The 27,843-nt window shown below is 43.0% G+C and overlaps 1 protein-coding gene across 5 annotated transcripts in view; it reads right to left on the bottom strand.

Annotated features, from left to right (window-relative positions):
- The window catches only part of RAB3GAP2 (RAB3 GTPase activating non-catalytic protein subunit 2), a 102,280-nt gene extending 99,420 nt beyond the window's left edge, over positions 1-2,860 (bottom strand). For 4 of the 5 annotated variants that reach the window (XR_008424542.1, XM_053908962.1, XM_053908964.1 and 1 more), the window contains exon 1: positions 2,637-2,860. Coding sequence is in view for 4 of the 5 variants with exons in the window: in XM_053908962.1 (XP_053764937.1) it covers positions 2,637-2,751 (115 nt within the window). In the remaining variant the exon portion in view is untranslated. The remainder of the gene's footprint in view (positions 1-2,636) is intronic. The other variant, XM_053908965.1, reaches the window with a different exon arrangement.
- Positions 2,861-27,843: the final 24,983 nt, after the last annotated feature.

Here is a 27,843-nt window from a genome sequence, read left to right as displayed (position 1 = left end):
TGATCTAAAATGTCTTTAAAAGCTCGCTCTGACTACTTTGGGGAAAGAATGACAAGAAATCAAGGTCAGAAGCAGGAAGATCAATCAGCAGGCCGGTGTCACTGGCCGGGTGAAAAAAGAGGGGATCAGCAGCGGGATAGACAGAATAGGTTATTTTCGCCGCATTTCCTGTCCACAGTCTTGTATCTACTATCCTTCACACCTGGCTCCCTGAAAGAGTCAACTTCTTTTTTTTTGCTCTTCAGTATCCTGTAAACATGCCTTCTGTCTCCACATTCCATGGAAACTGCCCTAAGGTCCCACTCACCCCCACCTGCCCAAAACCACCGAGCGTTTTTGCATCCTTTTTTTTTTAAATTTTTTTAACCTTTATTTTTGAGACAGAGAGAGACAGAGCATGAGCAGGGGAGGGTCAGAGAGAGAGGGAGACACAGAATCCGAACAGGCTCCAGGTTCTGAGCTGTCAGCCCAGAGCCCGATGTGGGGCTCGAACTCACGGACCGCGAGATCATGACCTGAGCTGAAGTCGGATGCCCAACCGACTGAGCCACCCAGGCGCCCCACATTTTTGCATCCTTGCCGGAGCTGACCTCAGCTGCGCCTGCAACTGCTCATTGCTCTTCCCTTTCATCAAATCCTGTCCCCCCTCAGCTCCCGGGCATGCTCTCACCTGGTTTTCCTTTCTCAGTCTTCTTCCCATCACATGACTCTTGAACACCACTGCTCCTCTAAGGAACATCTGCAGTACTCACTTCACTTCACTGCATACGTGATCTTTGAGACTCAACTGACACTTTTGGCTGGTAACTTCCAGGTTAACATCGCTGGCCCGGGATCCTTACTAAGCTTCAGACCTCCAGATCTAGCGTCCGACTGGACCCCCTCCCTTGGACGTACCACAAGCACGTAAGACGCAAAAGGCCCCAAACCCATCTCCTTCATCCTCTCATTACACACCCCTGCCCAAGCCAAAGACATTCTCAACTCCGTCTCACTCATCAGCTCCAATGCCAACACCAGATCTGCACCAGGTCCTGCAGATCCTACCTCCTTTAGCAGCTTTCCAATCTCTCTCTTCCTCTCCAGTCCCGCCGAGGCTCTTTTAGTTCCAGCTCCCATCACCTCCTGCGTTTCTGGGACAGCCTCCCACCAACCTCCCTGCTTCCCATCTCGCCACACTGCTACGGAAACTCGAAGCTCGTAACAGGTATTCAAAAACTCTGCTGCATACATTACGTAGAAGCCCGGCCGAGTCAGTTCTCTGCTTAAAGTCTTTCAAAGGCCTTTCCCACTACCTCCACGGGCTTCTCGCGATCAAACTCCCGCTTACCTTCACAGCCTCGTCTCCCCCACTCTTTCCCTCGCCTCCTCGTCCTCAGCCATGCAACTTTCTGCCCTGTGATTTCAGGCCTCCCTTCCTCTGCACATTCTATCACCTCTCCCCTCTTCGCGTAGCTACTACTTCAAAGGCGGGCGCAGCTTCAAGGAGTGTCCTAGTGCCACATGCACACGCACGTGTGGATGGCCATACATGCACGTAGGGGTGTTAATGTAGATCTCATTCCGTGTTCATTTCTCGGTCCCAGCTCCCACCTACACGGCAGACACTACCCTCCTTGATTTGCGCCACTACTGACTGGCACAGAGAGTCCTGACACCTTCCACGCTGGAGAAAGGGGAAGGAGTTTACTTAGCGGGGCCGGGTCTTTTGTCACCATTCCAGCATGGCACAAATGACAGCACTCACGGTACCGCAAAACCAGGCGGGCGCTCCAGGTGGGAAATATGGAGCAACCGGGAGACACCAAACGCACAGCCTTCCAACGGGAGAAATGTGGGGAAATTCCGAGAAACTCGGCAGTCTCTAACAAACCAGACTCGGGGTTGTATACTACCTGGGCAAGGACTCACTTCATACTGTTGGATGACAATAAACAGGGGGAGGGCGTCTCGTCTCAATAAAGCACATTAACTTTTCCTGGCCCAAGTTACGGTAATTGTACTTCCTGATGTGGATTCGCCCTCGCTTCCTGTCAGGTTTTCCTTATTTGGGAGCCGCCTACTCACCACCTCAGGAGTCACTCACTTGTCGATCAGACCATTTATTCTCTACATCTGAATGGGGGGTTGGGGGGGGGGGGAGAATGGAGGGGAAGGGGCCGGAAGAAGGCAGGCGGTGGGCGAAGATAAACACTTTAGGAAGGGAGGGTGGCCAAAGGCCACAGTTCCGGGGATGGAGGGGTAGGGGCTGAGGCAGCACCCGGGGAAGGCGCTGACAGCTGGCAAGGCATGGGGAGGAGGCTGCGAACGCCGAGCAAGCCGTGCGGAACAGGGGACCGCGGGCTGGAGGGGGGAGATGGAGAGGGCCCTCGGGCAGAAAGCTGGGGGTAGGGGGTGGGGAGGGGGGTAGGCAGACGCGTCAGGAAGCAAGGCGCAGGTCTGGCCAGAGGGCCAGGGCTGACGGGGTGTAGGACGAGGAGGACAGGGGATCAGCGCGGAGCGAAGAAGGAAAGCGCAGGGGGGAAAACTAGAGGCCCCGAGGGCAGCGGTGGCGGGGCGGGGAGGAGACCCGAAGCCGCCCAGCAGGGGCCGCGGGCGGAGCGGGGGAAGGGAGCGGCCAGGCAGGGGGCACTTACTGGGGTCCCTCCGCACGGCGCCGCTGGGGGTCTCCTCCCGCAGATGAGGGAAGAGGAAGTCCCGGGCGGCCTGGAGGTCCTGGAAGTAGCAGAACTGGACAATGGAACAGGCCATGGCTCCGGGAACCCCGCTCGGGCACCCACCTCACCTCGCCACGCCCTGCCCCCCCGCCGCCCCACGGCTACCGCCGCCGAGCCCGCACTGCTTTAGCCGCGCAGGGGCGGGGAAACCAAACCGGAAGCTGTCAGCGCGCTCGGGCCCGCCGCCCCGGAGCGCTGCGCATGCGCGGGCCGGCCCAGGCGCCGGGGCCTGGCGAGGTCCGGGTCACGTGACCGGCGGCGGCCCTGGGGAGCCAACGTCTACGTGGAGGCTGGCTGCCGACTTGAATCCCAGCTCTGCGCCTACAGCCGGGAACGAACGCTTTTATTTGTTCTGGCTTTGAGCCAGAGATGACCTAATTGGACGTTGTCCACGCCAGCCTTTGAACCATTTAACCAATCTTATTGATGTCCTACTATTGGCACGGTCCTGGTATTTCAGAGAAGAATCCCTGTTAAACTCGTGGCAGCCCCGCGGGGAACGGTATCCTGCAAACATCAGAGTTTGAAGAGATTACTTTCTCATCTGGAAATCAGCCCCATTAAGCCTAACTTTAAGTGCTCCTGCTGCAAATTCCCATAGTACTCTGCACGCCTAATATAGTACGGGTTATAATGTATTACATACTCTTTAAGTTTTCGACATTCATTTGCCCTTTCATTCATTCTCGTTCATCCAGCCATTCAGCAAGTATTTGTTGCTCGTCTTTTTTATGCCAGCCACGTGAGGCGCTGAGTATAAAAGAATAAAAGATGAAAGGCTTGTTCCCACGGAGCTAAAATTTTAGTGGCACACAAGTAGTAGGCAATTAATTACTCAACTATGTAACTGAATTCCTGACAATGCTGGGAAGGAAAGAAGTACGAAGTGGGAAGACAGTACATAACAGGGAACCTTACCTGGTGGTGGTTTTGGTTTTGGGGAGTGGGGGTGGAGAGTTACTAGGATCAGGAAGACTTTGTTGCAAACTCCAGGAAGGTGAGAGCTCATTTAACTCCCCTTCATGTCGGCGGTATCTAGCACAGGACCTAGCGCGTAGTGCTTAATAAACATTTGCTGAGGAAATGAATGGAATGCGTAGGTAAAGTAAGTAGAGTAGTCTGCTTCTTTTACAAGGCACTTTATATTTCTTAAAGTATTTTTCTGTCCATTGTTTAACTGGATAGTCATAACACCATCGTGAAAGTGTGTCTTAGTTCATTTTTTTTTAATGAAAAAATTGACATGTCACTGAGTTCAAGTTGTCTTGAAGTTCATTTACATTACTTTTTCCTAAAAAGTAAAAACCAAAAAAGAATGATTTTAATGGTAGCGCAAAGCACCATTGACACTCACATAATTTCCCAAAACCTGAAGTGGTCATCCATTTTGTACAACAGAAAATGAGATGGAAATAAATTGAAGGCAAACAGATGAAGTCCAGAGCGTTTTTGTCTGTCAGGCCTGTGTACACACTTCGTCCTAATAATATAACCATAATTTAGTGCCCAAGTTCCTACTCGATCAATTCCTGTTTCTAGAGTAGAATGATTTGCACAAAATGAGATAATCTATGCTATCAGGTTAACGGGGTCAGTTCTAACCCTACAAAATATATGGTTGGATTGGATGTACTATAAGGTTCCTGAAGCATCAGGGACTTGTAATTCTGTGATGCAAGCTTGCAGAAAAAGCAAGCTTTCAGGGCTTCTGTTTTCCATCTGAAAAAAAAATGCAACGCTTCCTCAGATCATCAAGTCCTAGTGATTAAACCCTAACATATGGCACCAATACCAAACGAGAATAAAATGTAAATCTATATTCCTAGCTTTACAGGAAGAATAGAGAACACGTGATACTTTTGGGAAGGATACAGTGTCATTCCTTGAAAACCATCTGAGTTCCTATTCAGGTGAACGCATTTTGTGGAAGTGACTGCCCCCGGCTGATTCAGCTGGCCTTTGTTCTGCCCCGAGGCATTCATGTATCCCTTGTGTGGCTGCCTTGAATTTCATTACTGCTGGGTTTCAACGGGTGAAGTCCCTGACTTCCTTCCAAGTGGTATTGAAAAGGCTCATTCATGAATGTTTTGAAGGACTTGAGATACCCTTCACAGAAATTACAACACATTCATGAACTGAACTCTTCCCCCAGGAAGTTGTAAAGCTGCAGCTCTGCCTGCCATGGTTTCTGCGAGTGTGGGAGGATTGTGTTAGACAGCGAACATCACCAACCACGCGGTCACAAGGAAGCGCATTGCAGAAAATGTGCAGGCTTTACACATCTCAGAATAGACCGTGTCTCTCCGAGGTATGAGTTCAGGAGCTAGAAAAAGCACCAAAATCATCCAGATTTTGTGACCAAAATAATCACAGGAGGGTACTAACACGAACTCTCCCAAACCCATTATTCTGACTTAGCGCGCTAGAAACTGTTGGTGACAGAGAGATGCTTCCGGAACGTTGTCAGAAGCGGGTCCTTGCCCATCTTTAATGGCAGCCTGAGGCTGATGGTGTTGAGATACGGAATGGGGGGCAAAGTACGAAAGAAAGAGCAATGGCTTAGAGTCTGGAGACCGTGGGTCTGTCTTAGCGAGACCACTAATATGTGGCATGAACTTGGGCAATTCATGTCACCTTCCTAGGCCTTTGTCTCTTCATCTGTAAAACGAAGAGAATGGACTCAAAGTCTGTCTCAGGGTTGTGTAGTTTTGGTAAGAAATTAGGAAGGAAAGGGTCTGGGAGCTGGAGTTCCTTAAAAGGAATGATCTATGTAGGCTCCCCAATAAGAGGCGTGGGTGGACAGGAATGAACATGAGGGCACTGAGCCTCTTTAAGTGCAAGAAAGGAGAGCAGAGAAGGAGAATGGAAGGACACTGAAACCTCAGAGCCATGCAGAAAGTCATCCTTGAATTCACATCTGAATTGAAGTGTCAGCAGAAGCAAAGGCTATATACAACCAGTTTTTATTCAACCAACATCCTCAGAGGATAACATCTAATTTATCACACTAAAGGCGATGTGAGCACAATGAGGTGGTGAGGACGAGCCCTCCAGAGGCTCACTGCCTAACTGGGAGACAGCTACACGTGACTCTAAGTGTGATGAGTGCTATGGGTGACTTTTGGTACTCATAAAGGGCTGTGGGAGATATAAGGGAGAGATTAATATTGGTTGGTGGGCTTGACCAGTGGAAAAGGAGTGGTGGGGAAGACGTATGAAAGGCGATAAACAGATTGGTTCCAGATTTTAGAGAACCTCAAGGTCCAAATACTACAATCTGAGTTTTATTCTGTATGCAAGGTATACCCAATTGAAAAGTGTTTTAGAAGCAGTGGGGTAGCAGTGTATAGCATGACTAAAGACAGAGATACCTCAAGATACCATAAAAATGTTCTAAATGAGAAGTAATGACAGTGGAAAGACAGTGCCACTCTGGAGGCCAAATCAATGGATTTTCAGTGTGTGATTAGATACGGATGGTAGGAAGAAAAGATGAGAGCCAAGGTGACTGACGTTCAAGTGCATTGTGTAAAGAACTAGAGAGATGTCGGCAATGTCATGTCAGCCACCAAAAGAGAGAATGACAGAGGAGGAGTGGATTTGGGGGCCAACAGGAATAGGATGTATTCAGTATTGCATATGTTACATTTGAAGTGCCTATAGGTTTTTAAAAGTGGGCGGGGGGGGGGGGGGGCAGGCACCTGCGTGGCTCCATCAGTTAAGTGTCCCACCTGATTTTGGCTCAGGTCGTGATCTCACAGTCGTGGGATCGAGTCCTACATGGGGCTCCACACTGAGCATGGAGCCTGCTTAAGATTCTCTCTCCCCCACCCCACTCTCTACCCCTCTCCTCTGCTAGTACTCTCTCTCTCTCTTTCTCAAAATAAATAAATACACATTTTAAAAAAAGGGAGGGGGTTATAAACAGAAGTTAGAAGTATGGAATTAGGCCACAGGTTGAAAAAAAGCAAAGAAGTGAACCATCCATAGAGGCCAAGGGAGGCATAAGAAATTTCCATGACCAGGTGAATCTATTGTGTTGAATTCAATAAAGAATTTAAGGGGAGCAAAGTCTGAGAAAGGGGGATTGCATTTCCTAGGTAGGAAGTAACAAGGTGACTCTCCAGCTTATTGAACAGCCAAACTCCTGTTTCCTTGGCAGATAAGTTGTTACCTAACTTCAGAAGTAGGTTATTTTTCTAACAGCCACAGGAGCTAGCTAAGGCATCTTGGTCTTTAATTAACTCTGACTAAAGGAGAAATTTTTTAGAGAGAGAAAGAATTTTGTTTTTACTGGCATTTAACAAGTATGGAAAAAAGAACTAACTTCACTGAACTTTAAGTGTTTTATGACTTGTTTGAAGGTAAGAAAATGTTTATATTTTCAATATTTTCCAATATTTATATTGGGCCAAAATCTACTTTATAATGGCATAAGAAAATATAGTAACATCATTAGCTAAAAAACGTAGGTGTTATAGTGCTTTTAAATCTCCATCTTCGTGTGTGTGTGTGTGTGTGTGTGTGTGCGTGTGTGTGTGTGTGTGTGTGATTCATAACTTATTTTAGATATGATCAGCATAGGGGCGCCAGGGTGACTCAATCAGTGAAGCCTCTGACTTCAGCTCAGGTCATGATCTCACAGTTCCTGAGTTCCAGCCCCATGTCAGGCTCTGAGCTGATGGCTCAGAGCCTGGAGCCTGCTTCAGATTCTGTGTCTCCCTCTTTCTCTGCCCCTCCCCCGCTCATTCTCTCGCTCTCTCGCTATCTCTCTCCCTCTCTCTCTCGCTCTCTCTCCCTCTCTCTCGCTCTCTCTCTCTCCCTCTCTCTCTCTCTCTCAAAAAATAAACAAACATTTTAAAAAATTTTTAAAAAGATATGATCAGCATGTAACCTGTTAGTTTCAGGTTTACAACATAATGGCTCAATATTTATGTATGTTAATTACACAATGATCCTCTCAAGTCTAGTTAACATCTATCATGATACATAGTTACAAGTTTTTTTTCTTTGATGAGAACTTTTGAGATCCACTCCCTTAGCCACTTTCAAATAAGCAGCACAGTATTAACGGTAGTCACCACGCTGTGCATTACATCGCCCTGACTTATTTACAAGTAAAAGTTTTACCTTTTGACCTCCTTCACCTATTTCACCCACACCCCCATCTCTGGCAACCACCAAGGTGTTGTCCCTTTGTGAGCTCAGTATTGTTTTGGTTTGTTTTGGTTTAATTCCACATATAAGTTTCCAACTTCTTGACCTTCCTGCATTTGGGACTTGCCTGGTAAATAAGCCACCATCTTTAAAACAATGAGAATGGGCATTTGTGGAAGAAATTATCCATTCTCCTTTTTTCTTTACCAAGACAACCCTCTATTACTGGGGCAACTAGGTACCCAGATTTAAAAACAAATCTCTCTGGTTCCTCAATCTGGTTCTCAGATTTACCAATCTCTTTGGACTCTTAGTATATCCATACAACTGAGTTCTGACCAATTAGATGGAGCACAAATTGTTAAAATTGTCAGAAGGAATTTCCAGAAAGTTTACTTAAAAGAGGAACAGACAGCTAAGAAAACTCCTTTTGATCTTTCCTTCTTCTTTTCTGTTTCTTTCATAGAATTTGACCTTATGGCTAAAGCTCCAACATCCATTTTAGACAATGAAATGACCTCAGCTATGGTAGAGCACAAGGAGCTTGGGTGTCCTTTGCTTTGTGGAGATGCCATGTCATGTTTCGAGAGCCACACCTGGGTTTCTTTTACATGAGAAAATCAAATTTTATGTGTTTCAGCTACTGTTATTCTGTGTTTTCTGTTATTGTAGCAAAAAACCTAATCCTGACACAGTATGGTCTAAATAGCCAAGAAGAACTTTTCATGAAGGAAGCTTGGTCTGTTCCATATGTCCTGTTTAAACAAAACCATTTTCATTTCTTGGATGTTCTTTTTCTCCAGTGTAGTTAAAAACAAATTAGACCAACTACCTGGACATTTTGAGTTGTTCAAATACTTTTGGTTTCATTTGTACATAAAAACATACCCCACAGGGTGCCTGGGTGGCTCAGTTGGTTAAACGTCCCAACTTCGGTTCAGGTCATGATCTCACAGCTGGTGAGTTCGAGCCCCACATGAGCTCTGTGCTGACAGCTCAGAGCCTGGAGCCTGCTTCTGATTCTGTGTCTCCCTCTCTCTCTGCCCCTCCCCTGCTCATTCTCTCTCTCTCTCTCTCTCTCTCTCTCTCTCTCAAGAATAAACATTAAAAAAATTTTTTTAATATATCCCAGATGACCAAATATCTCTTGTTGTCTTATTTTGGTACAACTCAAATAGATCCGTAAAAGGTTCTGTGAAATAAATATCCCCAGGTTATGATTAGTAGCAGTGTGAAAAGTTCCAACCAATGGTTTTCATAATGGAAAATCAAGGGTAGGTCAATAAAAGGTCAAACTGCTGGAAGGAGTGCTATTTAAACCTGGGACATCACACTGGGATTTGTGAATGATGAGAGCTGAGGCAAACATCTTTCTTCCCTGTGGCTTCCATGCCCTGGCTCATCCTTTCCTTAAGTGTTTCCCAATCCTTAGCTTCAATGAATCTGTGTCCTCACGGCCCCTTTCTTCCCCTCTGATCATTTTATTTCTGGATATTTTATTATCTTCTTCTCATCTTTCTGCTCTCCTCCAGTCCCTTCTTCAAAGTCGATCTTATTCCAGACTCCTTTCTTTCTGTTAATAGTATTAACCTTCTGTTGGTGGATCATTTAATAACAAAAAGACTAACAATACCCTTGGTGGACCTGACTGGTTCAGTCAAGGAGAGCACGTGACTTGCTTGAGTTCAAGCCCCATGTTGGGGGTAGAGATTACTTAATAAATAAAAGTGGCACCTGCTTGGCTCAGTCGGTTGAGCATCCAACTCTTGGTTTCGGCTCAGGTGATGATCTCATGGTTGGTGAGTTCGAGCCCTGTGTCAGGTTCTGCACTGGCAGTGGAGGCTGCCTGGGATTCTCTCTCTCTCTCCATTTCTATCTGCCCTTCCCCTGCTTTCATGTGCACCGATGCTCTCTCTCTCTTTCTCTCTCAAAATAAATAAATAAACTTTTATGAATATAAATAAATGAATGAATGAATAAATAAATAAATTGGGGTTTTTTATTTTTAAAAATAAAATAAAATAAAAATATCCTTTTCTTCCCCTCGTTCACCAGCCAGCCACCAAGTTCTATTGTTTTAACTTCCAAAATGTCATTCGGATTGACATCCTTTCCATCCTCATCTCCGTCTCCTTTTTTAAAAAATGTTTATTTATTTGTTTTGAGAGAGAGAGACAGGGGAGGGGACAGAGAGAGGAGAGAGAGAATCCCAACATGAGGCTCGATCTCACCGATCTCATGAAACATGAGATCATGATCTGAGCTGAAATCAAAAGTCTGACCCTTACCCGAATGAGCCACCCAGGCGCTCTGCACTTCTCCTTCTCCTTACTCCAGACCCTCATGACCACTTCCCTGAACAGTTTTTATAGCCCGTTGATTCGTCTCGCTTCTGATTCCGGTGTCTTCCCTCTTCAGTCGTCCTACACGTTGCTGCCAGAATTGTTTCCTGACAGTGCGACTTGATAAATCTTCCCATAACACTTCCATTCATTCAAGAGCTATTTTCTAGATGCCCACGAGGTACTGTGAATAACAGGGGGCCCTGTGCACATGAATATAAATTAGACCCAGTGCTAGCGCAGGTGGTGGGTTACCAAGGCACAAACAGGTTAACATACTACAAGGGTGCAGAGCAGGGGATGACAGCACAGCTCTGGGATTCAGGTAAGGCTTTCTGTAAGTAATATCTGAGCTGAGTCCTGAGCGTAGAATAGGTTTTGGCCGGCTGATGATGGTGGAAGAGAGAGGGGAGGAAGTAACCTAAGCAAAGGAAACATCAGCAAAGGCTTGGGAGCACCAATGACTTGTGTGTAGAGAGAAACACAAGCAGCTGTTTCTAGAATGTGAAGTGTGACGCCATGGTCAGGGGGTGAGTCCAGAGAGGTGGCCTGTGTGACCTTAAACATCCTCAGATTTCACTTCCTCCTGAAATTAAGGACTAATCAACCTTGCTTAGTTTGCTTAAAAGTGAGAAAAGTCTCCTTTTGTCTATTTTCTTCATCAATGCCACTTTTCATATTTTGCTTGCAGTCTAAAGGACTGCAGGGAGGGGACAGGGCTTGGTAGGTTGGAGTCATAATGTGCTAATAAGGCCTAACTCCACATGACCTCCTTGACGATTTCTACCAGAGGCTAGATTTGCGTTGAATGTTGGCTTTCCGTTTCTCTTCGGTAAAGCTTTCCCAGACGACTAGAGTCTAGAGTTGAAGAACTTTCCCGCGTGTGATCAGTGAAGCATTCTCCTCTTTTAGCTCCTTTAATTTCTTCTCCTTACATTGACTGGTATTGGGAGACCCTGTGTCTCATTCTTCGTGATGTGGTTTTGTTCCCTTAGATGTAGTCAGTGAGAATAGTCCTGCCAGCAGCCACGGATTTGATTTATATTGGACACATCTGTCAAATCTTGTTACGAATCCAATCCTTACCACTATCCTAATTAGTTGAATCTTTTGCTCTCAGCCATACTCTATTCTTCTCTTTCTTGCACCAGATGGCACCTGGAAGATTTGAGCCATTCAGGACCATAGACCTGCACAGAGGTATGCTGGAGCATTCTAAAGTAGTTAATTATCGAGCACCCGCTCTATGCTGCTTCTCTACCCAGGACACTTTGAAATCCTTTCAAATTCAGCTCACCTATCACCTCCTTGGTGAAAGAGCTGACTTCCTCAGGCACAACCAGTCACTTTGAACCCCCCCTAGCTTTGTAGCTATGTATCTATTCTAAAACCTAGCACTTTGTATTCTGGTTAACTATTTATATTTCTGTCTCCCCCACTAGATGGTGATGTCCTCAAGGGCAGGGATTATGACCTGTTTACCTTTGTGACATTTATTCATTCATTCAATACATTTTTTAAAGTTTATTTCTTTATTTTGACAGAGAGAGAAAAAAGAGAGAAGGTGGGTCAGAGAGAGAGGGAAAGAGACAGAATCCCAAGCAGGCTCTGCACTGTCAGCACAGAGCCTGATGCAGGGCCTGAACTCACACACCGCGAGATCATGACCTGAGCCGAAATCAGGAGTCAGACGCCCAACTGACTGTGTCACCTAGGCACCCCTCAATATATATTTTTTAAATACCTACTATGTATCAGGAGCTAAACATACATCTCCTCCCCATATACAAAAGAAACACATGACGGGCTCCAGCAACACACATCGATAAACAGGTAATTTTAACTCCATTTTGAAAGTGCAATGTTGAACATAAAAAGGAGCACATAAAAAGGGTACCTTACTTTGCGGACCAGGGAGGGCTTCCTGGAGGAAGTATCATCTAAGCTGAGCCCAGAAGGATTGGGTAGGTGTTAGTCAGATATAAAGTGGATGGAGAATAGAATGGGAACAGGGAGGGCAAAGTATTCTGAGACACAGAGGAAATAGCTCAAATCCCAGAGGGGAGAAGACATATTGTATGTAGAGGTTGAACATCCTTTAGCCTATCTAGAGCTAAAAGGAAAGTGTTAAGATAAAGCTAGAGACATAAAGGGGGCAAAATCATAAAAGGACTCAAGGATGGGTTCTCTGGTTTATTCAAATTTGTTTCTCTAGTGCCTAGCAAAGTACTTGACAAACCAGTAGCTGACCGATGTCTGTGGAGGAGAGGAAGGGAGGGATGGTCCAGCACTCCAGTAGGGTACATACGTGATATGAAATGCAGACCCATTTGCCCTCAAGGCCATGGGAAAGACAAGACACATCTGTCAAAATAAGTAAATAAAACCAGGCCCCATTTGATTAAATACCAAAAGAGAGTGGTATTCAGCAAACACAGTTAACTCTGGAGAGATTGCTGTCCCCAGGACGTGGCCTACGCCAAGGCCTACGAAGCCTACGTCAAGAAAAAATGGGACCCGTTGCATCTGTGGGATGAGTATGGTTTAAACAGGAAGAAAAGAAAGAGGACATTCTGAATTTTACCCCATGGAGGTGAGGGCATGGAGAGACAAGGTGAAGGAGAAAGAAAATCCCTTGCAAATTTTTCTTGGTTCCTCTTCCAGTCGACCTCTGTCTAACGAAGAGATGCTTTGAAGATAGCAACATATTTGCAGAGAGGTCCCACCGCATAGGGCATGGGGTTGTCTAGGAAGACCTGCTCATGGAGTCAGAGCCCAAGGGACACAGGTTCATAAACTTGACCTGAAGTGAACACACTTTCTAGTATGGATGTGTGTTCCGGAAAAGAAAAAAAAAAAAAAAAAAGAGAAGCACGGATATACAAAATGTGCTCTGTGTTCCTTGTTCAGCTAATATAAAAATGCCATTTTCCAAACAGGATCATCTTGGTTTTCAAAAGCAACCAACACCCTGCCAATTTCAAGAGATAGCTAACCAAGAACATTCTAGATCAACATGTCTGTGGATAGCTCCTGGGAGCCTGTGTAATGGAATTTGACTTCTACTGTCCTGGCTAAGTCTTCTATTAGATGTGCTGCCACGTTGTCTCTCCTCGTGTAAACACATTCCTGTTGCAACTGGTGTGTCACAGTTGGAGGTCTTTGACTTTTTGTTTTTCCAATTTTAGTGTGTGAAATTATTTTCTCTGAATGTAATGGTTCATATTCTATGAAATTAAAACTTATTTTCCCCTCATGTTTGTTTTTTTTTTTTTTTTCTTTTAGGCTTTAAAGATTTTCGGCATTCTTTTTCAGTCTTGGCCATTGTTTGCAATACTCCCAAATTGAGAATAATCCCGAAATTCTCTTATTGAGCTTTTTCTTCCTTTCTCTCTTAGAAAATCCTTAAATTGTGACCATCACATTCATGCTGTTTATTTATAGACTATGACTTAAAAGGGAGGGCTGACTCTAGAATTTCAAAATATACTTGCAGACAAATCCTGACCAGATTTATGATTTCCCTGCCCATCCTCCTTTTAAACAGGCTAACCATACTGTTATATTTGCTTTATGATAATTTTAGCGGTTTTTAATCCTCCTTTCCAAGTCAGTTTGAATTAATATTGCAAATAAGATTTTATAAAATAGGAGTATGATAAAAATATTTCTTAATCATTAGGTAACATTTACAAGCCGTGGTATGCCCCAGCTGCCTCCTACCAGCTTGCCATAGCTGGCTATTATTAACTTTTGAAGAAATTTATAAACCATTTGCTTTTAGCTTAGAGTCTTAAAATCTGCCATGGTGAGAGTATTCATACCAGAGAAATCAGCAAACCCTACAAATTGGGATTCATTCTTTCTACCCCTACCAAAACCAGTTGTTAAATATTTACCAGCACACCACTGACTATCATTCAGGTAATTAAAAAAAAAAAAATAGATCTGTAGTTTGTGCTTTCTTAATATAGAGCTTTTATTTTTTTTTTATTTTTTTTTTATTTTTTTTTTTTAACGTTTATTTATTTTTGAGACAGAGAGAGACAGAGCATGAACAGGGGAGGGGCAGAGAGAGAGGGAGACACAGAATCTGAAACAGGCTCCAGGCTCCGAGCTGTCAGCACAGAGCCCGACGCGGGGCTCGAACTCACGGACCGTGAGATCGTGACCTGAGCTGAAGTCGGCCGTTTAACCGACTGAGCCACCCAGGCACCCCCTTTTTTTTTTATTTTAGTAAATTGTATCTCCCTTTCAGAGGTGTTAAAATGTGGGAAAATGTATCTTAGGGTCAATGGTATATGACAATGAACTCTCAAACATTTTCTACAATGAGAACACGTGACAATGAGAAATTTTCTCGGTAGGCTCCATCTATTGTGGGAATAGTAGTTTAGGGGGCATTCTGGACTAACCGATATAAAAGAAATCCGGTTGGAATGATTCGATCACATTCTTATCTAAGTACTGCTGTGCTTTTAGTTTCTAAACTTTTGGAACAATATACACATTTTCTTTTTTTTTTAAATGCAGATAACACCACACTTTTCTGTGACATTGTCAAAAGTATTTTAAATGAATTAATTTTGGTAGCAGCACCTGCATCCATACTTTACTCTGGCCTGCTAGTCAATTTATTAAAAAATCACAAGTGATGTTGATTACAATGATTTATTTCTCGATAATCACGCCCTCCCTCTTCCTGCTGAGTCGCTTCTGAATTTAAAAGGTAAACAAAACTAAAACATATTTCAACATTTTCTGTGTGAGCCATGGTAAATTCTTTGCTCCTAACAGAAAAACAGTAACATAGAGCTACATATTTATTTGGTTGTCTTTCTTGCCAGTTAGGTTGTTTATATCTTCTTGGGAAAAGAGCCATTGTATTGATATGTCTGCCTGCTACTTAAAGGGTGAAACTTAATTGTGACATTGTAGGAAAAAAAATGATCAGGGATTATACGAACTCCACATTCATTAAATTCAAAATACAAATAGCAGATAATTTATGGTGGCTTATGAGTAACAATGTACGTGGCAAAAATGCAAGGAGACAATAAACACTGGTTTTTAAAAGATCAAAAGTCAAAGCAAACCGAAGTGTTGAATCCATTTTAAAAACCACTTCTTCTGAATAAACGTTGTGTTTGAAAAGTAATCATTTGTAAGCAGGAAAATAAATCCAGTAATCATTTGTAAGCAGGAAAATAAATCATTTGTGGTTGCAGAATTTGAAAAACCAACGCTATGACTTTTAGATTGTCCAGTAATTTCTTTGCGACTAGTAATTTTTAGAATTTAGCTATGAAACACTTTTGCTATTACCTCCAGATGCTTAATGAGTGATGATAATATAGAAAAGAAGTAAAAACAAGGAGAGTTTATTATGTAGTTTATGCTTTATGTAATTCTAGGAGTCTTGCACACCAAATGTCGTTTCACCATTAGGATAAGGAAACTATTTGCCGACCTTCGTTTAATCGGAGAAGAGACTTGTATTGTGTGCTTTGTGGAATAATTGTCGATTTTTGAAGTTACTATCATTAATGTTGCTATGAACTGAATATAGATGTTGTGTGGAAACGAGCCACCTACATTTTATTTTTTAAAAATATGTATAATCTCATCTTACATCTTTATTAACTAATTTAGCCACATATTATGACTCCTTGGGCAACTGCTGTCATTCTATTTACATTTATCTATCCCATTCCTCTCCCCATTTTGATCACTGCATCTTCCACACTGACTGTGTACTCTTTGAGTTCATGACTCTATAGTATATACAGCCATTCTAGCTAAATTACATTTCCCTCCCCCCCCCCCCCCCCAAATTTACCCTTTGGACAACAATATTTTTTGTAAGGTATGACATTAAGCTCCGTAAACCTGCAAAAATCCATTTCGAGATTCTTTTTTCCTAAAGAAATTAAATTTCAAAAGTACTGAGATGTTAAGCAATGAATAAAGCAAGGGAATAAATAATTCACTAATGTATTAATAAATATTTCAGCGCTGAGTGGAGTCCTGGTTAATGCATGTTAATATCTTAGTAAGTGAAATTCTTTGAATGTTTTATATGTTACAACTTAAACTATTTAGTATTACTGGCCATGGATCTATAGATAAAATATTTAACAGAAGTCAGTAATGAATATGAAAAGAACACTTTACAGATGTTTTAATAAATGAACTCAACAGTAGTAGAAGACATTCAAAGGCAAAGACATGTATTTATCACACCCTCACTCTGATTTCATTGTACTTACCAGGACTCTTTTTACTTAAAATAAAGCATCAGGGTGAATTCTGAACACAAATATTAAGAGGACTGTTGCTATGTCAATAAACTTATAGCTTCTCTTTATGTTGCATATATGTCCCTGAAACGTTGTCTTCAGATGGATCTTTTAAACTCATGTTTTAGGGATGCCTAGGTGGCATCAGTAAAGTGTCAGACTTTGGCTCAGGTCATGATCTCATGGTTCGTGAGTTCGAGCCCCGGGTCCAGCTCCACAATGACAGCTCAGAGCCTGGAGCCTGCTTCAGATTCTGTGTCTCCCTCTCTCCCTGTCCCTCCCCCATTTGTGCTCTGTCTGTCTCTCTCTCTCTCTCTCTCTCTCTCTCTCTCTCTCTCTCTCAAAAATAAGTAAATGTTAAAGAAAATTAAAAGAAAAAATAAACTCATACTTTATTTTTACTACTTCCATCTTTAGCAGTTAGTTTTTATTTTTATTTATTTATTATTTTTTTAATTTTATTTTTTATTTTTTTAAATTTACACCCAAATTAGTTAGCATATCGTGCAACAATGATTTCAGGAGTAGATTCCTTAGTTCCCCTTCCCCATTTAGCCCATCCCCCCTCCCACAACCCCTCCAGTAACCCTCAGTTTGTTCTCCATATTTATGAGTCTCTTCTGTTTTTTCCCCCTCCCTGTTTTTATATTATTTTTGTTTCCCTTCCCTTATGTTCATCTGTTTTGTCTCTTAAAGTCCTCATATGATTTGTCTTTCTCTGACTGACTGATTTCACTTAGCGTAATACCCTCCAGTTCCATTCACGTAGTTGCAAATGGCAAGGTTTCATTCGTTTTCATGGCTGAGCAATATTTCATGGTATTTATATACCACATCTTCTTTATCCATTCATCCATCGGTGGACATTTGGGCTCTTTCCATACTTTGGCTATTGTCGATAGTGCTGCTATAAACATGGGGGTGCATGTGTCCCTTCGAAACCGCACCCCTGTATCCTGTGGATAAATGCCTCGTAGTGCAATTGCTGGGTCGTGGGGTAATTCTGTTTTTAGTTTTTTGAGGAACCTCCATACTGTTTTCCAGTGGCTGCACCAGCTTGCATTCCCAATTAGCAGAACTGACAATATCATGTAGGATGACGGGTTTATTAGCACTGTCAAATGCAAACTGTCCCTTGGGTCACTGTACCACGCATTAGTGTTACCATACACATGCTCACATTCGATCAGTTAAGTCTGATAATCTCACTAACGTGTGTGCACAGCAGACTATGATTTCAGAAACTGTTTTAAGGCCGGGGACTTTGACATTTTGGGCCTGATAATTCTTTGTTATGGAGAAACATAACATGTCCCGTCTTGTACCCCGTAGGATGTTGAGAAGTATCCTGGCCTTTACACACCAGATGCCACTAACTGCTCCTGCCCCTGGCTGTGACAACCAAATGTATCTCCAAACATTGCCAAATGTCCCCTGGGGGAATAAAAATCATCCCCTGTCGAGAACCACTGGTTTTACAGTTACATTTTTTTCTAGAAGGAACTTAGGAGTCATAACACAAGAAAGTGTCAAAAATCCTTTACTGTAACAGAAAGTGCCTAGTAGTCTATACTGATCAATCCTGTAAGATCAACTTTATTGAAATATAACTTACATAGATTAAATTACATAGATTTTCATTCCACAGTTTGATGAGTTCTAACAAATATATACACCCAATGTAGCTTTGACCCCAGTCAAGATATGGAACATTTCTGGGGGTGGAGGGTGGCTGGCTGGTTCAGTCTGTGGAGCATGTGACCCTTGATCTTATGGTCATGAGTTCAAGCCCCATATTGGGCATAGAGACTATTTGAAGAAAAAAAACGATATAGAATGTTTCCATCACCTTAGGGAGTTTTCATCCTGCCACTTTTTGTCAATCCCAGCCAACACTAATCCAACCCCTCTCCCAGAGAAGCACTGACTTCTATCGTAATAAAGTAGTTTTGGCTGTTCTAGAATTTCATATAAATGGAACAAGCAAGTATGGACTCTTTTGGACTCTTTTGTGTCTGACCTCTTTCACTCAACCAAATCTCTGTGAGATTTATGCATATTGTTGTGTATATTAGAAATTTATTAATTTTTAAAAATATTTCAATGTTTTTTATTCATTTTGGAGAGAGAGAGAGAGAGAGTGCATGCTAGTGGGTGAGGGGCAGAGAGAGGGAGACACAGAATCCAAAGTAGGCTCCAGGCTCTCAGCTGTCAGCACAGAGCCCAACATGGGGCTCGAACTCATGGACCTCGAGATCATGACCTGAGCTGAAGTCGGATGCTTAACCGATTGAGCCACCCAAGCGCCCTTGTTCACTTTTATTTCTCAGTAGTGTCCATTTGTTTGGTTATACCCAACTTGTTTATTCATTCACCTATTGATGGACTTGGGGTTGCTTTCAGTTTGGGGCTTTTACAAACAAAACTGTTTTGAACTTTCATGCACAAGCCTTTGTATAGACATATATTTTTTATATCTCTTAGTAAACGCCTAGAGTTGGCATTGTTGTATCAGAAGATAGGTGTTTTATTACCTTCAAAGATAGGTGGTTGTACCATTTTACACTCTTACCAACAATGCATAACATTTCCGGTTGTTACATACTCTCCTCAACACTTTGTATTGTCAGCCATTTTAATTTTAGCTGTTTTCATGATTCTGTAGTCGTAACCCATTGATTTTAGTTTGCTTTTTTCCTGATAACTAATGATGTTGAGCATATTTTTATGTGCTAGTGGATCATTCATGCATCTTCTTTTGTGAAGTTTTTGTTTAGGCTTTTGTTCATTTTCGAATTGGGTTACTTTCTTGTTGTTGAATTGTAAGAGTTCTTTATATATTCTGGATACAAGCACTTTGTCATATGTGTGTGTATGTGTATATGTATATATATGTCCATGTGTCTGTATGCACACACACACACACACACATGAAGCATATATATATGTATATGTACGTATATATATAGTGAGTATTTCATCGTGTTTATCCTGGTCTTGATAGATAGACTTTTTGTGACAGAACCACTATAAAGATTGCATTTAGAGGACTTCATTATTTGAAGTAAGTCTTTATGAGATTATTTTTATAAAGCAACCAACTAAAGACAGATTTATTTGATTTCCATATAAATGGTTTGCCTACTGAAAGGCTGCATAATCCTAAATTATAGTTGCTACACATAAAAAAGAACCACTCGTTCCCCAACATAACTACTAATGACTCTGTAACTGTAAATGATCAAAAATTTAAAAAGCAACACTTATTTTATCAAATGTCCTGAGATGTTTCTCCTGGAGAGGCGTAAATGTATATGGTTCAATGTAAAGTAACTCCATAGACCGATATTAACACAGTGGAGAGAAGTAATGTTGGTAAATACCGTGTGCTACTTTGAAATATTGCTCACACAACATATAGAGTTTGAATACAATTTCTTTGGCTAGCGAAAACACCATTAACAAAAGATAATTAAATAATTATGGACTGCAGTAGAATCATAGACGTGTAGAAATTTAGACCTGGAAAGAAATCTAGAGACCATTTAGCCCAATATTCTCCTCTCACAATTGAATAAATGGAGGCAGAATAATGTAATAACCATTGTAGAACTACAGCAACATAAGGGGATTGCCAAGCAAGGCGTACATGGTTTGTATACAATGTACTATACTCTAGAGAGAGGTTATACCACACTATATAGATAGATTATACTATGCTACATCTACATATAAAATGTGAAGATATCATGGTGATGATGATGATGATGATGAAGAAGAAACAGAAGATTCTTGCTATTCTTTGGTATACCTTCCCCCAGGGAATCCTATATTTTAAGATCTCATACTGTTTGTTAAAGGAGGTTATAACTAGACATGAGTTATCTGGGTTGGGTTCCAGATTAGACCACCCCCAAGTGCACTATTTCTTAACGAGTCTGTATACTTTTCCATAGTTGTACTGCACTTATTCAAGGAAATGAAGGAGTAAATGGTACTTAGCTTCCTGGAGGGCCCTCGGAAAATAGCAAAGTTTGGAGTTAACATAGAAAGTCCCCAGCTTTGGGTGGTTCTACCCCCACTGTTTCACATTTCCAGAATTCAGTCAATTTCCCAGATATTACCACTCTGTGCATTGAAAGGAAGCTCGAAGACACAAATGAATGCACGACATTCTTGCATCCTCAATAATTGTGTCACTGCCTTGCTTCTGAATGTCCCTCAGTGCCCACTGAATGAAGTTCATGCTTCTTAAATGAGAGGATTTAGGAGGAGGTCCTGGCGCGGTGACTGGCACACAGTAGGGTACAATAAATATTAGCTCCCAACCTTTGTTTGTGGCAGTGGTGTTAACTTTTCAGGGAGGATTTTTTTCCACATTGAACCAGGTCTACTCAGATAAGCTCTCTCGCTGTGCTGGAAGGGGCCTTGTTTCTAAACTAGTGCTTCGCTAAGAGGACAGACACCCCTTTTAAAATCTTAGTTTTAGTGAGGACAGTCTCAGTGCCAATACCCTGCGTTGAACAAGCCCAAGGCTTAATCATCGTTTACCAGGTGGGGACTGGAGTTGCCCTGGTTAACCAAGGCTGATGCATACTGCCTGCTGTTCAAGTGTAGCTAAGCAAGCTTGCTTCTCCGTTTCAGCCTCTCTTTCGTTTGTAGCACGTGCAATTTTCCTTTTGTTTCATGCTCCCTCAGCTATGATTTAAAAGAGTATTTCCTGGGGCACCTGGGTAGCTCAGTTGGTTAAGTGTCTGACTTTGGCTGAGGTCATGATCTTGCGATTTGTGGATCCGAGCCCTGTGTCGGGCTCTGTGCTGACAGCTCAGAGCCTGGAGCCTGCTTAGGATTTTATGTCTCTCTCTTTCTCTGCCCCTCCTCCACTCATCCTCTTTCTCTCTCTCAAAAATAAATAAACATTAAAAAAAATTTTAGAGAGTATTTCTTAGATTTTACCCAGCATTTTGAGATGCTTAGAGCTGAAAGATTGCCAGATATTTTTTGTCCTCCTTCTAGCTGGAAACGGAACTCTCTCAAAGTCTTTCTTTTTAAGACCTTCACATTTGGCTTTTATTCAGAATAAAGCTTTGAGGTATTTTTTTTTTTTCCATTTTGAAGAAAAATACATAATGAAAGCACGAAGCCTGAAAATCTGAATGAAAATGAAATGAGTGCATACATTTAAAAGGGATAGAATCCTTGGCTTGCTTAATACAATAAGCAGTTTGCTCTCCAAGTGCTAGGGGAGGCCTCATAACGTGGTGGAAGAAAATGGATTTTTGCCTTCTGGGTTTGAGTTTTTGCCCTTCTTTTTACTCTTTATTTAACCCTGGTTATGTAATTTACCCCCTGAGAGACTTCGTTTTCACCTTTAAAATGGGAACAATGATACTTGTTTAACTCCCTTGCAGGGTTATTATGAGGGTCAGATAAAATAATGTGCAGTAGGTCACAGCTTTCTGAGGTCTGTAGAACACAATGCAAATCATAGTGACTACTAGGCACGTTCACACAGTAACAGGACAGGCGAATTGCACTTACTTCTAGTTCGTGTATTGAAAGTTTCTGAGAATTTTGGGTTGGGCTGACCCAGTTGCTAATATTTTTTTTTTTTTTTAGTTTGTTTATTTATTTTGAGAGTGGTGGGGGGCAGAGAGGGAGAGAGAGGGAGAATCCCAAACAGGCTCCAAGCTCTGAGCTGTCAGCACAGAGCCTGATGAGGGGCTGGAACCCACGAACCGTGAGATCATGACCTGAGCTCAAGACAAGAGTCAGACGCTTAACTGACTGAGCCCTCCAGGCAGCCCTAATGGTTTTTTTTAAGAAAAGCTAAAGGCTGGATTAAACTCTTCACAGAATACTATGATTAAATTATGTTGAGCATCTTATTCCCTATGTCCTGGATCAAGCTTGTTATCCTAGATGTAGGGAATAAGATAGAATTTTTAAAGTTATAGGAAATACGAGTAGACATATATTAGGAATAGATAAATTCCTTGGGTTAATGGAAAAAGGGCTCCTTCCTTTCCTCATCCAAGAGCAAGGACTTCTATGATTTGGGTTCTGTGCCATTGTTTTTATGATTTCTCTCTTCTAACTAAGTATTCTTACACTCTGGGCAAGATATACACCAAGATAGTTGAGAATTTTGGCTGCTGTATAAAAAGGAAAGTAATAGTAATTTTAAATTGTGGTAAAATAGACGTAGCTGTCTGAACCCCGTACTACTGGGATTTTACGGAAGCTGCCTCACATAGGCATGAGAGGTCTTTAACTCTATTTTCAGCCCTTCTTCCCTCTCAAGAGAGTGTGAGGTGGGGCTGAAAATTCCAAGCTTCTAGTCATGGCTTGATCTTTCCAATGGCCAGCTCTCATCCAAAAGCCATCCAGGAGCTCGCTTATTGGAACAAAAGACACACCTATCACCCAGGAAATTGCGAGAGTTTCAGGAGCCCTGTGTCAGGAACTGGGGTCAAAGACCAAATATTAGAACAAAAGATGTTCTTAGTGCTTTTATCATTTAGGAAATGACAAGGGTTTTAGGAGCCCCGTGTCAGAAACTGGAGAAATATATATGTATATATTTCTTAAAAATGTTTTTTAAGAAAGATTCTATCTATCTACCTACCTATCTATCTATCTATCTATCTACCTGCCTATTTATCTATCTATTTTTTATGTAATCTTCATCCCCAACATGGGGCTCAAACTCACAACCTCAAGATCAAAACTCACGTGCTCTACTGACTGAGCCAGCCAGGAGCCCCCCAATATATATATTTCTTATTATAAATCACAATATCACAGTGTTAGTGTTCTCAAAAGTGAGCTTAAGGATAACTTCCTCAGAGAGACCTCCCCTGATCCCAAAGTCAAGGGCTGCGTCCCTGTTGTGTTAGGCTTTTCTTCAGTGCTACAAATCACAACCAGTGCCTAGGACACGGTGGATGTTCAATAAACATTTCTGGAATAAGTGAGTTTTGATCAATAGCATTTGTGAGACTAACCTCTCTCGCTCTCCTTCTCTGTCTACTCCTCTCTCCACTATCAGTTTCCTTTTTCTAACACACCTACTACCTACAGTTGGGATACATAGTGTGTTGGTGGATGGATGTCAGAGTGGCTACAACATTTCCTGGCAGGAGAGAAGTCTCTCATTTTTGCACTTCTCAACGGCTGCCATTGACAAAGCAATGGCATCCTTCTGCTCCCAGAAGTTTGCCTTTCCACCTTGTTCCACCGGAATGTGCCTGTCAAACTCTACGGAGAAAGTTGTTCCTGTCTTCATCTTGAAATGAAAATACACTTGAACTCATTTTCTACTTTAAATTAGCCACTAGAGGGGGCAGTGACCTGCTCCGTTAGGGCACCTGAAATGCACCTGTAGGATATGAAGGCTAAACGGGTCTTAGTGATCTCCTCGGCCAACTTCTCCAGTTTTATAAACAAACAGAGAGATGAAGGGACTTGCCTAAGGTTACAGAGTTGGCCAGTGGCAAAACCCAGATCACTTACTTTTCCTTCCAGCCTTCCTCTTTGTAGCACACTGTCTCCTGCCCGCCAGTCCCTGGAGGATTCGTGTGGGGTCCACCGAGAGATCACTTCTGACGAGGCTGATGAACTTGCCAAGAATTCCTGGGACTGCCAATGTCATCATCCAAGTTTATTAATGGTCCATATCTATGCATGTGGGCCGGAGGGAGGAGTAGCATGATGTAATGGCAACCGTGCTGAATGCCAGCGCTTAGAGAAAACAAGATGTAGTGAAGGGTGCCGGTGCGAGCTATTGCCTTTTAGTTCCACAAAAGAGCAGCCTTTCCTATTACCCCTGATTCTTGTAACCACTTGTCCTCCCCTCCCCTACTCGCAGAGGCATGGGTCAGCAACACAGGTCAGCCTAACCACGGATTCCTGTCCCTCCCAGACACCGTGATAGTTCAGGAGAGCTCTATTAGGAAATCCAGCCGGGTCTGTTAGAGTCCTTTCCCTGACACTTCTGAGTTTGCAATTGAAGGAATAGCTGTCGTGTCTCGGGGGGCATGACGCCAGAAGAATGAGAAGCACTGGACAAGCATGGACAGCCTCCTAACCAAATAGAGAAGACTTGCAACCAGAAGAGGTGAGAGAGTAAAGCATAGAGCCAGAGACAAAAGCCACATGGAGGAACGAATCCTAATTTCAGTCCGTTAGCCCTGGCTCCTACAGCTCCTCAGGCTTTTGAGTCGCCTTAGTTATTATTCCTACCTACACCAGCCTATCAATTCCCACTTTTTTTTTGTTGCTTAAAGGTAGTTTGAGTTAGATTTTTGTCACAGTGAAGAATTTGGACTACTACAGAGACTGTGCAAACTTGGGGTAGGGTCATAACACCATGCCTCTGACCCTAACCTAAAGATCAAGCCAAGAGTCCCATCTTTCGATACCAGACTCATGGGTAAGTAGTGATTAGTTTATTTTTAAATATTTCCTCCCTGTTGCCTGTCCTGGTTAGCTCAACCAGGAAGAACATGTTGTTAGTGAGGCCAGGTTGCATGGGTCATGTGGTTCAGTTAGTTCTGTTCTGTCTATAGCATAAGACTTACCCCTAAAAACATCCATCTGTTTTGCAACCCATGACCTTGACCATGTTGTGAACCAGTGTGCCTCAGTGCATATCGACACTATCTCTGGGAAGGAGAGTGAGGTAGTAGAAGGAGCACTGGACTGAGACTTGGGTGATAGCGTTCTGGTTCCAACTCCAGCATTTCCTCATTGGAAGACAGGCCCCGCCCCCCCCCCCAAGTGAGTCATTTAACTTCTTTGGGCTTCATTTTACCAGGTTACAAAAATTATGATATTTGACCAGTGTGATCCTAAGATATCATCTGGCTTTAAAATGGCATTATTCTCAAAGAGCAAGTGAAGACAAGTCAGTCCAACTTGTTCTTGTCCCAAAAAAGATAAATCACATTCAACCCCCACTGTTTTTTCATCGGTCCTCAGGGCAGACTAAGTAAGGAATCATTAAACATCTTTCAAATAGAAGTTTCTGCTTCTGGCATCAAAGCGCAACCCTGCACTCCTTGGCGAACGACTTGTTACCCTTAGGGCTGATTCTTAAATATGCCAGGGAAAGCCAATCCCTTCTGTAATAAGCAATGATTGCGAATCAACAGTTCTTCACTTCAGGGCTCGGGAGCAGGAGTTTTCCTCACAGTCTCACCTCCGCCACCCTGGCTCCCTTTGACACCTCTACCTCCCAAACTGTGCAGGCTGACGGTTGCTAGGAGACCAGAGCTGAGGCAGCAGGCAGCGATCCAGGGGCCTCAGCTCACTGGGGAAGCTAGCCGGATGAACACAACCATTGAGTAAGTAGAGGAGCAAATCCCTCCTGGACTCCTGATCCAGTTTTTCAAAACTGAGTTCAAGTACAAGTGGGGGCTGGCTGGGGAAGAGAAAGGAAGAACTTTGGGGGAAGAGCTTATAGATAAGAGGCAGAGATGCAGGATGAGGCACCAATACGAGCTAACTTCCATGAAGTTGTGTAGATGGCAACGAAACCAAAGGCTTGTTGCTCGGAGGAAATAATGGCAGAAGGAGTCATTTTGATTGAAGCTCCTGGGGAATTGGATTGGAACTCACAGTTCCCTGCTTTCCTCAGATCCAGCATGGTGGTCAAATGCTTGTGGCTACTGAGATCCACATGACTGAGGCCATCCTTCCTGGGCCTGAACTTGTCTCTGGGAAGCACTGAAGCTCATCCAAATGCAGATGTATTTGAATTGCCCCAGACGGCAAGAGGCTCATCCAACAGAGCTCAGCGTTAGGAGGTGGGAACTGATGGGAACCCCCCGGGACACAAGGCTAAGAGGCAAAGGGTGGCCTCCTTATCTGGTTAAGTGCTTGACACAGCACCTGGCACATGGTAAGAGCTAAAATTCTATTGTTCTAGTTACATTCACCTTTACAGATGGGTGTTAACTATTTATCTTCTCCCTCCAACCCCAGATTGTGTCTCTAATTATTTTGAGGTGACTATGGATTACAAACGTCTTTACTTTGTTGTTGTTGTTGCTGTTGTTGTTGTTTTTAGAAAGAGAGAGAATGTGTGAGCAGAGGAAAGGACAGATGGAGAGAGAGAGAATCTTTTTTTTTTTTCTTTTTAACATTTGGCCATTTTTGAGAGATAGAGTGCAGGTGGAGATGGGACAGAGAGAGAGAGGGAGACACGGAATCCAAAGCAGGCTCCACACTCTGAGCTGTCAGCACAGAGCCCTTCGTGGGGCTAGAACTCCCAAACCGGGAGATCATAACCTGAGCTGAAGTTGGACGCTCAACCAACTGAGTCAGCCAGGCGCCCCGAGAGAGAGAGAATTTTAAGCAGGCTCCATGCTGGCACGGAGCCTGATGTGGGGCTCGATAGCACAACCCTGGAATCATGATGCGAATGGAAATGAAGAGTGGGGCGCTCAACTGACTGAGCCACCCAGACACCCCACAAATGGCTTTAAAATAGGCCTTGTCTTTTAATGCCCCTCAAAAGTCCTCTTTTCCCATTCCTGTCCGTACGTGAGTTTTAGACTCAGAGCCAATCCCCTTCAGACAGTCAACAGTGATGATTCACTCTAACATTTGCCTACATAATTTGCCCATACCTGACAGACCAAAATACTGACTCAACAAAACAGGAACCGCATGCTAACACATTTGGCCAGGAAAAAGCCACCTTCCTTTCATTTCTTGATCTTCAATCGTAGAATGTCTCATGTACGTTGAATGTGTTGTGTGGCCTGCCCCAGAAGCCACTGTATCTTGTGGGGGACACTCTGACCTTCAGGCGAACCTATTGATGACCTAGCCTTGACTGCTGACCTGCACAACGTCGACTCCACTTGCGGTTATAGCTTACTGCTCATAGTGGCCACAGAGGCAACAGCAGCACGGTGACAACAAGCTTTGCGTTTAGAAGGGATCACATCCTGGAATGAGGTAATGCTTCTGGATGCATGGTGGTTGGGTCACATGAAGTCTGACATCATCCGGAGGTGGGAGCTTCCCAGAATGCTGCCACTGGCAACTTTGCTGGGCAGATTGGCTCCTAGCTCTTTCAGGAGACAGAAAAGCAAACAAATCAGAGCAAAACAAAAGGTATGTGCCAGCTTCAAAAATCTGAGCAGTCAAATCATAAGGGAGAAGAAAGGGAGTTGTAATACTTACTCCAGAGACTCTAAACCCTTACCTCTCAGCATTCAGACACATTTATAATCAAAGGACCTAGGGAGGCTTATCTGGTTCAACCATCTGCCTCTAAGGAAGATTATATCTAAAACTTCAAAGCATGTGAAACTC

Source organism: Panthera pardus, unplaced genomic scaffold (assembly GCF_024362965.1).
Source record: "Panthera pardus isolate Hobbes unplaced genomic scaffold, ASM2436296v1 HiC_scaffold_21, whole genome shotgun sequence".
NCBI lineage: Eukaryota > Metazoa > Chordata > Mammalia > Carnivora > Felidae > Panthera > Panthera pardus.
The sequence above is the reverse complement of the archived record's forward strand: the minus strand, read 5'-3'. Positions and strand labels throughout refer to the sequence as shown.